Source organism: Muscardinus avellanarius (genome assembly GCF_963383645.1).
Source record: "Muscardinus avellanarius genome assembly, chromosome: 1".
Classification (NCBI taxonomy): Eukaryota; Metazoa; Chordata; class Mammalia; order Rodentia; family Gliridae; genus Muscardinus; species Muscardinus avellanarius.
Window position 1 is genome coordinate 180,677,444 of NC_137786.1, and position 11,103 is coordinate 180,688,546.

General features: G+C 37.2%; 1 protein-coding gene and 1 pseudogene across 2 annotated transcripts; one reads left to right on the forward strand and one right to left on the reverse strand.

Annotated features, from left to right (window-relative positions):
- Positions 1-2,318: 2,318 nt before the first annotated feature.
- On the reverse strand, positions 2,319-3,107 carry LOC308259026 (olfactory receptor 51V1-like; annotated as a pseudogene). Its single transcript has one exon. The product of its transcript is annotated as an olfactory receptor 51V1-like (transcript).
- A 5,844-nt stretch (positions 3,108-8,951) lies between these two features.
- LOC308267440 (olfactory receptor 52Z1P-like) lies at positions 8,952-9,906 on the forward strand (the record flags this gene model as incomplete). Its single annotated transcript, XM_080702151.1, is given in 2 exon segments — positions 8,952-9,250; positions 9,252-9,906. Coding segments are annotated over 2 exon segments (954 nt in total).
- Positions 9,907-11,103: the final 1,197 nt, after the last annotated feature.

An 11,103-nucleotide genomic window follows, 5' to 3' on the forward strand; every position in this document is an offset into this window, starting at 1 on the left:
TGCGCTAATTTGCAATCCCACCAAAAATGTTTTGGAGTTCCTGCTTTTCCACATCCTCCCCAGCATTTTTGTTTGTTTTATGAATGACTGTCATTCTGGTTGGAGTTAGGTGAAATCTCAGGGTGGTTTTGATTTGCATCTCTCTGGTTGCTAAAAATGTTGAGCATTTTTCATGCATTTATTAGCCATTTGAATTTCCTCCTTCATGAAGTGTCTTTTTAATTCACTTGCCCATTTTTATTGGGTTATTTGCTTTCTTAGTGCTGAATTTCTTGAGTGCTCTGTATATTTTAGATATTAGTCCTCTATCAGAGGAGTAGGTGGCAAAAATCTTCTCCCATTCTGTTGGCTCTCAGTTGAGGTTCTTGATACTTTCCTTTGCTGTACAGAAGCTCTTCAGTTTAATACAGTCCCACATATTGATTCGCCTTTTAGTTTCTTGTGCCTTTGAGGTCCTGTTCAGAAAGTTTTTATCCCTACTAATGTGGTGCAGTGTTGGACCTATGCCCTCTTCAAGGAGCCTCAAGGTCTCTGTTCTAATTTTCAAGTCTTTTATCCATCTTGAATTGGCTCTTGTGCAGAGTGAGAAAGCAGGATTTATTTTCATTTTTCTGCATATGGTTAACTACTTTTGCTAACACCATTTGTTGAACAGGCTATCTTTAATTCCAGTGTATGTTTTTGGCCCCTTTGTCAAAAATCAGGTAACTAAGTGTGTTGATTTGTTTCTGATTCTTCTATTCTGCTCCATTGGTCTATGTATTTTTTTTTTTTTTTTGCCAGCACCATCCTGTTTTTATTACAATGTCTTTGTATTGTAGTTTAAAGTCAGGTATTGTGATTCCTCCTGCATGGTTTTTGTTGCTGAGAACTACTTCTGGGTTTTTTGTTATTCCAAATAAATATAAGGGCTGATTTTTTCTATGTGAGGAATGATCTTGGTAATTTAATGGGCATTGCATTGAATCCATAGATTGATTTTGGATGATATTTATTCTGCCTATCCATGAACATGGAAGATCTTTCCATCTTAGATCTTCTTCAATTTCTTTTTTCGATGTTTTATAATTTTCTTTGTAGAGGTCTTTTACCTCCTTGGTTAAGTTTATTCCTAAGTATTTTATTTTTTGGGGAAAATCCTGAGTGTAAATGTTTTCCTTATTTCTTTTTCAGTGGATTTATGGTTGGTATACAGAAAAGCTTCTGAGTTTTTTAAAGATTGATTTTGTATCCAGATACTTTGCTGACTTTGTTGATCAGTTCTATAAGTCTTTTGGCTGCATTTGTTGGGTCTTCTAAGTATAGTATCATGTCATCTGCAAATAGTAAAAGTTTGATTTTTTTTTTTTTGTGGTACTAGGGATAGAACCCAGGGGCTTTCTAATTCTGGGCTATATTCCCAGACCTATTTTATAGTTTATTTGGAAACAGGGTCTCACTAAGTAGCTGAGACTGCGATCCTCCTGTCTCAGCCTCCTAAGCATGGGGATTATAAGCGTGTGCCACCACTCTTTTTCTTATGTGTACTCCTTTGATTTCCTTTTCTTGCCTTATTGCCTTGGCTAGAGTCTTTAGTACTATATTAAAGAGAAGTTATGATAATGGAAATCCTTATCTTGTTCCTATTTTAGGATGAATTCTCCAAATTATGCCCCCTTTAATATGATGTTGGCTGTGGGTTTATTATAGATTGCCTTTATGATTTTGAGGTATATTCCCATTATTCTTATTTTCTGCAATGTTTTTATCATAAATGGATGTTGAATTTTATCAAATGCTTTTTCAGAATCTATTGAAATGCTCATGTGACTTTTGTCTTGGTTTTTGTTTATATGATGAATTACATGGGTTGATTTTTGTATGTTAAACCAGCCTTGCATCCCTGGGATGAACCCTACCTGGTCATGGTGTATGATTTTCTTGATGTGGTTTTGAATGCATGCTGCAAGTATTTTGTTTAGCAGTTTTTCATCCAAGTTCATTAAATATATAGGCCTGTAGTTTTCCTTCCTTGAACTGTCTTTATTTGGTTTTGGTATTAATGTGATGTTGGCTTCATATAATGTCTTTAAGAGAGTTCTGTTTTTTTTTGTTAGTTTGTTTGTTTTTTCTATTTCATGAGATAGATTGAGGAGTATTGGGATTAGCTCTCCTATAAAGGTTTTATAAAAACATGTGATCTGTCATTAAATTGAAGTTAGTAAGCCTATGCTGAATTACTTACTGAGTCTCATCCTCTGTAAATCCACTGGTTGACTTTTAAATGCATTCCCAAGGCATTTTAAGACTTAAGCTCCTTTCAAGGAGAACAATCTCCTTCATATCTGCTGGGTCTTGATACTGTAGAAATGGGGTTCATCAAGGGTGGAAAAGAGATGTAGATGTTGCCCATGAGAATATGAACCAGTGGTGTGAGGTGTTTCCCAAAACAATGAACCATGGTCAGATCAATGATAGAGATGTAGAAAACCAAAACATCATAGATGTGAGAGACATATGTCTACAAGGACTTGAGCCTCTCCTCCCGGGAAGCAATGGCTAAAACTGTGTGCAGCATCATGATAGAGGAGATGAGGATGAGCACGGCATCCAACAGCAGGTTGCTGATCACTAGAATCAGAGCATAGATGCTGTTGAAGTGGATTCTGAGAACAGGCCATTCTAATTAAGTCTTGGTACAGGCAGAAAGTGAGAGAGGGTATGAGTATGGTAACAGTTTTCAAACCTCAGACATATCATGACAGGTAGAATGAGTAAAGAACTCCTACATAGGAAAGCTATCCAAATTTTCTTGATTTTGTCATTAGTGAGGATGGAGGAGTAGCGAAGAGGGTTGCAAATGGCAATATAGTGGTCGAAGGCCATAGCAAGGAGGAAAGAGGATGCAATGGAGGACAGACCATGGATAAAATAGGACTGAGAGATGTAAGAATCCAGGCTGATCTCTTGCAGGAACCGCCACAGGACTCCCATCACTGTGTGTGCTGTGGACAGTCCCATCCACAGATCTGTGAGGGTTGCATGGCCAGGAAGTAGAGCAAGGGCTGGTGTAGGCTTGGCTCAATCTGGATCAAATGGAGCACCATGCAGTTTCCTAGGATCACCATGACATAGATGGAGGAGAAAGGGACTGCCAGGCAGAGGTAGTTCACTTCTAGACCAGGGAAACCAGTGAGAAGAAATCTGGAACTACTGAAGTTTCGATATAGAGATAGTAGAAATTAGTAGAAGACTGGGACAACTCCAACAAAACTATGGTTAGTTACTCAGGTCTGTGATGCCTTAATATTCAATGATACTTACGTACTTTGGGGAAGAAAAGAAAATATAATACAATTCCATAAGTAGCAAAATAGATATCTGACTCATTTTAGGGTAATATCTGTTGTCTAGAGACAGAACTTGTGTTGCTAGTGATGAGGGATGCCAGAAAATTACATAATTTTATGCAGAAATAGTAATGCTAATGAGCACATGGGACTTATTTTTCAGGCTGGGCTCCTGGGAGCCTCTGCTTAATCTCCCTGAAGATTTCTCATTAGTACAAGGTGATGTGCTGCCAGGAAGGCTTCACCCTCAAGAGTCTGTAAAATATAATACATAGATCTTTTTTATTATTGGTAGTAAGGGTGTTCCTTTTATTGCTTCCCATCAGAGATAGGATATTGAAGTAAATGGGCATTTTAAAATCATCTAACTTTGTATAATATAAAAATTAGATGGGGGGATAGAGAGGGAGCTGGGGGAAAACTCATTGACTTCTTTTTTTTTTGGTGGTACTAGGGTTCCTAGAAACCGTTCTACCTCCAGGCTAGACTCCCAGACCTATTTTTTTATAATTTTTTTATTTGGAAACAGGGTGTCTTAAGCCAGCAAGTCTGGCTGTGAACCAGCATGATCCTCCTGTCTCCGCCTCCCAAGCAAAGGGATTACAAGCGTGCGCCACCACGCCCTGCTGAAAACTCACCAACTTCTATGTGTCCATGTATGTCACTGTGACAATAAAATACATTATGATATGAGACTATAAGACTATAATGCACCAATAAAATTAAAAATTAGATAGGAGTGGAATAAACTCTGTGTGTGTGTGGGGGGGGGGTTACTAGGGATTAAACCCAGGGACATTTGCCTCTGAGCCACACCCCCAGCCCTATTTTTTTTTTTAAAGGTTCTCACTAAGTTGCAAAGGGCCTCACTAATTTGCTGAGGCTGGTTGTGAACCTGGGATCCTCAAGTACTGAGATTATAGGCATGCACTACCATGCCTAATGAACCTGAATATTTATATATTCATTTTTCTCTGTATCTCTATGTCCCACAGTATTTCAGTGTAAAGATCTTCCATTAATATTTCTTGGACAGCATATGTATGAAGAACAAAACATTCTTAATTTGGTTTGTCTCAAAAATTTTATTTGTGAAAGATATTTTTGCTTTTTATAAAATTGATCTATGAGGGAGTTCCCCACTCCTCCTCATGTTTAAAGCTATGTTCTGCCTCCATAAGGCCATGCATCTCTTTCTGAGTATGCTTGAAGCAGTGAACTTTGTTCCCAGTACCTGTATTCTACCTATAGAACTAGATATATTCTTGTTTTTCTGCCAACAATAGATTGTGATGCCTGTCTCTTGTAGATATCATCCATCCACACATTCTAGTGTATTGAGCCAGGTATTTTGCTGGCCATGGCACTGAACTGCTTTGTGGTAATCTGTGATCCTCTGAGACATGCAACCAACTTTGTACAAGTTCCTATTTCCACTCAGCCTTTCCAGAATTTGTTATTTATTCTTGACGATTGCCATGCTAACTGGAGTTAAATGGACTCTCCATGTAGAGACACATCCCATGAGCCCATTTAACCATTCAATGAGTCTGTTTTGCCCTCATTAAAAGAATCAACGACTCAGGAGACCAAATACATTTTTCAGGATTTTTCAATACCACTAAGTCTAAGGTCTCCAGAGATACAGAAAGCTATATAGGAAGACTTTGACCGAATGCTGAGAGCTAGACCAAGCAGAAGCAACCCATCTTTCAGAGTCCCCATGAGTCTGCATTTGCAGAATAGAGAAGGTAACAAACATGCAGCATTTGTTACTGGACAGTAGAGGGCTGCTCTGTTCCAAAGGAGTCCTATGAGCTTGAGATTTCAGATGAAGCCACTCCTGATTCAGAGGAAAGGATCTGTGACTGTTTCTTGCCATGCCTGCCCTTGTTACAGCACTAGTCCAGGAAAGTGGCTTAAAATGATGTGTAGTTACAGATTGATGCATGTGCAATGCTGGAAAAAAGGCATTTGTTATCTGTACCAGTACTAGGAAATGGCTTAAAAATATTTAAAAAATGTTTTGGTATTAATGTATCAAAACTTGGTTTATTGAAAATTGGGGTTCAAAATGTAAAAAGAAAAGCAGTTATGGCCTGGTTACTGCCAGTAACCCAGATAGCTGTTATAATCTAAAGTACCGCCACTAAAAGTAATTAGCAAGTGGAGAGAGGAGTTGGGAACTAGGACCTTCACATTCTAAAAACAGGTTTACATAATAAATGACATCTAGCAAAAGCTAAGAATTTCCCAAGAGTGTGGAAGAAGTGTATTCACCTCTGTGAAAGGGAACAGATACCACATGGCCCCTGACCTTGTGAATCATTCTGGTCCTAACAAAGAAACCTAGGCTTACACCTGCAGTAAGGAAGGAAGGTTATTTTGGCCAAGCCAGAAATCCCCATAATCATTACAAAAGAGGCCTGCATGGAGTTAAGGGACAGACTTACACCCAGGTCAAAGGATTACCTGGTAGAGCAAGATGGGGGACTATGTATCTATAAAAACTGTTTTGTATTTAGAACTCCTGTGACATCTTTTCAAGTCACCCCCCTATACTATCTTGGGTTAGGAATAGTATAGGGCTGTATTAAACTATATTCTATCTTTCCATCTTTGTAATAATAAACTCATTTAAGCGTCCAGCAAGAGTTCAGGCTAATGTTTTCAGCAAGAGTTTGGACTACAGTTTTCTATAGCTAGTTTAGTACAAGAACCCACGGCTACATCTTTCTCTCACTGGGACAGTTTCGGGAGTCCAACAGGGTCCCCAGAACAGTTCCCAAACAATGAAATTTTATTCGGTTATAAGGAAGAATAATCCCTGATATTTGTTTGCATTCTACCGCATAGGAATCTGCATCATTTTTTTTATTACTTTTAGCTTTCTAATTTAAGATGCTTTTTGAAATTTAAGGAAGGAAAGTTTTTTTCTAATGTGATTGAAAACAGAAATGGAGGTAAGCCACTAAAAGAGGCCATATATGATGTTAGGTAAAGAAGACAATTTTTCAAGACAGCAAGAGTTGAAATCTCAGAAGGCCCTGAAGGTAAATTTTACTAATTGAATTGGGTTTTCCTTGCATTTTTACTTTTAATTTGTTTATTTTAAAAATATATTTATTTGTTTGGGGTAAGGTAGAGGTGGGAAGAAAAGGTAAAAGGTGAAATGTGACATAAATCAGAAATCAAGTTCAGGCTAATGTTTTCAGCAAGAGTTTGGACTACAGTTTTCTATAGCTAGTTTAGTACAAGAACCCACGGCTACATCTTTCTCTCACTGGGACAGTTTCGGGAGTCCAACAGGGTCCCCAGAACAGTTCCCAAACAATGAAATTTTATTCGGTTATAAGGAAGAATAATCCCTGATATTTGTTTGCATTCTACCGCATAGGAATCTGCATCATTTTTTTTATTACTTTTAGCTTTCTAATTTAAGATGCTTTTTGAAATTTAAGGAAGGAAAGTTTTTTTCTAATGTGATTGAAAACAGAAATGGAGGTAAGCCACTAAAAGAGGCCATATATGATGTTAGGTAAAGAAGACAATTTTTCAAGACAGCAAGAGTTGAAATCTCAGAAGGCCCTGAAGGTAAATTTTACTAATTGAATTGGGTTTTCCTTGCATTTTTACTTTTAATTTGTTTATTTTAAAAATATATTTATTTGTTTGGGGTAAGGTAGAGGTGGGAAGAAAAGGTAAAAGGTGAAATGTGACATAAATCAGAAATCAAGGGTATAAGATAGGAATAGCAATGAATACAAGGAAACCATTAAAGGAGGATATTTAGTGAGAATTTGTTCTTGGTAAATAACAAATACCGATTAATAGACTGCATGTGTGTAACAAAAACTGATTATCTCTATAAATAAGATTACAAATTTCTTTTGATTGCTCATAAAATTGTTTATGCCCTGTCCTGCTAGGGTTTGGAATTTGATATAATCACAGTTCTACAATACTGTTACAATGCATTAATCATTAAGGAGAGAAGAGAAATAATATGAGTTACAATAAAAGATATAGGGGTTCTGATTTTTCTTAGATCAGAACAAGTAACTGAAGGTAAGAAAAGAAGCCCACATTGGGACTCTGAGGACCACCATCTCTGATTATTTTAGAAATGATGATCTACTTGATACCTAAACTTGTTTCTGTGGCTAACTTATTTCCATGTCCCTATGAGTTTTAATTTAATGTATTAATAAACATTTGCTTAACATAAGGGTACTCAGTACTTTAGAGAGTAAAGATAACAGAGAATGAGAACAGGAGTAGAGTGTAAGTACATGGCTGCCAATCAGCAGTCAGGTAAAAAAATGGGAGGACCAATAACAATACCTCTTACTTTATGTGTGTCAGATAAATAGGACAAAAATTCCCTCTGAATTACCCTGTTTGTCCTCCTCAGAGTCCTTAGCATTGCTTTCATCTTGGAAAATCATTTTCCCATCTACTTGACTTATTTTTTAACTGATAGATAACTGTGCTCTTCCTGAAATGAGATCTCCTATCCCTTTCTGTTTGACTATTATTTCATTCAAGAAAATCAAACATGTCTGTTTTAAAGTTAGTAGACTCTCAAATCCTCGTGTGTAGCTTGTGACAGGGTGCCCTTTTTTAGCTGTACTAGAAGATCCTCCTGTTCCTTCACTTCAAGAGCCCTCACCAATCATGGCAGAATTGTTTGTTCACCCTTTCTCTGTACTTCACAGTAATGAATGGAAAAAGATAACATGTAGAATATAATAGCACACTGACACCAAGTTAGAATAATGCTGTAGGGGGCTCACTTTGCATAATGTCGGCTTAACTGAAGCACATGGGCCCTGTGGCATGGAAAACAAGATGATTCTAATGTAGGTGTGACTGAGTTAATATAGAGCTATGAACATCAAAGATTAACTTATATTTATCTTTCCTTCCAAATAAATCACTAAAAAAATAAAAAGCAATGCCTTTGTAAGGCTTTATGTTAAATTATAGAATAATAATTTTCATTGATACAGTAGTCTTGAATTCCCAAAAAAACTACAACTTTATTCTGAACCTTATATTTCTGATACTCCGGAAAAGAAACTTATTAGAAATGACAGATTAGATAAAACCATGATATGTGAAGCCTCCAAGATAGTTTCATAATTTATGATAAGAAAATAAATATAAAATATTGAGCATAGTGCCTAGACCACATTCCAAACTCATTAAATGTTTGTTATAGTAATTACCAATCACTATTTCTATTAGTGTAAGTATACAAAGGCATGGTCACTTTAATGTCAATAAACTTGGTCTGACTTTTCTTTGAATCAGGAATGATCACCAATCCTTTCCTCAAGCAAGAATATATCCACAGCATCAAGAATCACACTCAACCTGACAAAGTCATACTTTTTTTCTCTTCTCTCCTTTTTTTTTGTCCTGCTTGTATTGTCTTGTCGTCCTTCTCTTCCCTTCCCTTCCCATCCCATTTCTTATCTTCCCTTCCCTTCCTTTCCTTCCCTTCCTTTGCCTTCCCTCCCTTTGCCTTCCCTTCCCTTCTTTTCTTTCTCCTTCCCTTTTTTACTCACTTTATCTCCTTTTAATTCTGTGCTACAGTATCAGATGACAAAGTAAAAGATGACAACCTCTGCAAATTACACCAACCTCAGAGACATCTGGTATACCATGATTGGAATTCCAGGACTGGAAGACATGCATATATGGCTCTCCATCCCCATCTGCTCCATGTACATAGTTGCTCTTGTAGGCAATACTCTCTTAATATTTCTCATCTTCACTGAACGTACTCTTCACCTACCCATGTATTTTTTCCTGTCCATGTTAGCCCTGGGAGATATCTTACTCTCTACAGTCACCACACCAAAGATGCTAGCAATCTTCTGGTTCAAAGCTGGGGGCATTTCTTTTGGTAGCTGTGTCCCAGATGTTTTTCCTCCACTTCGTCTTTGTGGCAGAGTCGGCCATATTGCTGGCCATGGCCTTTGACCGTTATGTGGCCATCTGTTATCCACTAAGATACACTACCATTCTAACCCCGTCAGTGATTGCAAAAATGGCTGCAGCCTCGGTGTCTAGGAGTTTCTTCATCATTTTTCCTGCAGTTTTTCTGGTTTATCGGCTCACTTACTGTGGGAAGAACATTATTCGCCACTCATACTGTGAACATATGGGCATTGCCAGACTGGCCTGTGAGAGCATCAAAGTCAACATCTACTATGGAATGATCGTGGCCCTACTTTCCCTCTGCTTAGATATGGTGCTTATCATCATCTCCTACGCACTCATACTCCGTACTATATTTAGAATTCCTTCCCGAGATGCCCGACTCAAGGCTCTGGGTACTTGTGGCTCTCATATCTGTGTCATCCTCCTGTTCTATACTCCAGCTTTATTTTCCTTTTTTGCTCATAGGTTTGGGGGCCACAGCATACCCCTCCATGTGCATATTCTTCTTGCTAATCTTTATGTGATTGTACCACCCACTCTCAACCCCATTATTTATGGAGTTAAGACCAAGGAAATTCAGAGGAGATTTATCCAGGTGTTTTCACTGAACAAGATGCTTTGTTAATATAAAGCAAACAGCTATTTCATCACTTTTCCAAGAAAATCCCAAGGTGAAGAGCATCTTAAGATATATTTGATATCTTATATTGAGACAGGATTAGCAAGGATGGAAACTGTAATCCTTTTAACCTTTCAATTTTGTATTAGTTAACTGCAATATACATAAATGTGGAATTGGTTGTGATATAGTCATGCATAAATATAACATAACTTAGCCAATTTTACTCTGTATACCATCCCTTTCCCATCCTTCCTCCAGGTATCGCTCATCCAATTCTTCTGCTGATCTCCCTTTCATTTTCATGAAGTCCTTCTTTTATTTCTTTATTTTCCCTTGTTTTAACATATGGGGAAAACATGTGTCTTTGAGTTTCTGGGTCTGGCTTATTTCACTTAGTATGATGTTCATCATTTTTAGCCACTTGCCAAAAAATGACATACTTTCTTATTTATAGCTGAGCATCATTCCATTTTGCATATATACCACACTTTTTTCCATTCATTTGTTTGGAACCTAGGCTGTTTCTGTAACTTGTTTATTGACCCACTTTCATTTAAAAGCACATTTTTTTTATCAAGTTTAAGTTGGAGTAGTTGTAAAACTAATACAATAATGAATATTAGAAAAAATTGCTTCCCTATTTAAAGCCCAATTATTTTATCTTTTCTAAATTTTATTGGTATATTTTAATTGTACATGATTGTAAGATTCATAGTGTACACTCACATATGTACATAGCATTATTTGGTCTGTATGCTTCTCTGTACCTCGCCTTTCCTTCCCTTCCTCCTTTCTGGAACCCCTTTCATTACTGCATTGATCTCTCTCCTAAATTTTTTGATGTCCCCTTTTTTTACTTTTTACTCTCTAGGAGGCACATATGAAAGAAACCATGCAGCCCTTGGTTTTCTGATTCTGGCTAATCTCAATTAGCATTATGTTTTTCTATTGTACCCATTTTCCTGCAATTGGCCTAATTTCTTTCTTCTTCATGACTGAGTAAAACTCCATTGCCTATGTATACGACGTTTTTTGTCTACTGATGGACACCTCATTGTCTTCACAACTGCACTGTTTTGAATTGTGATGCTATAAACATGGGTGTGTATGTGTCATTGTAGTATTTTAATTTTAATTTTTTGGAAAGATACTGAGGAGTGATACAACTGGGTATTATGCTAGCTCAATTCCTAGTCTTCT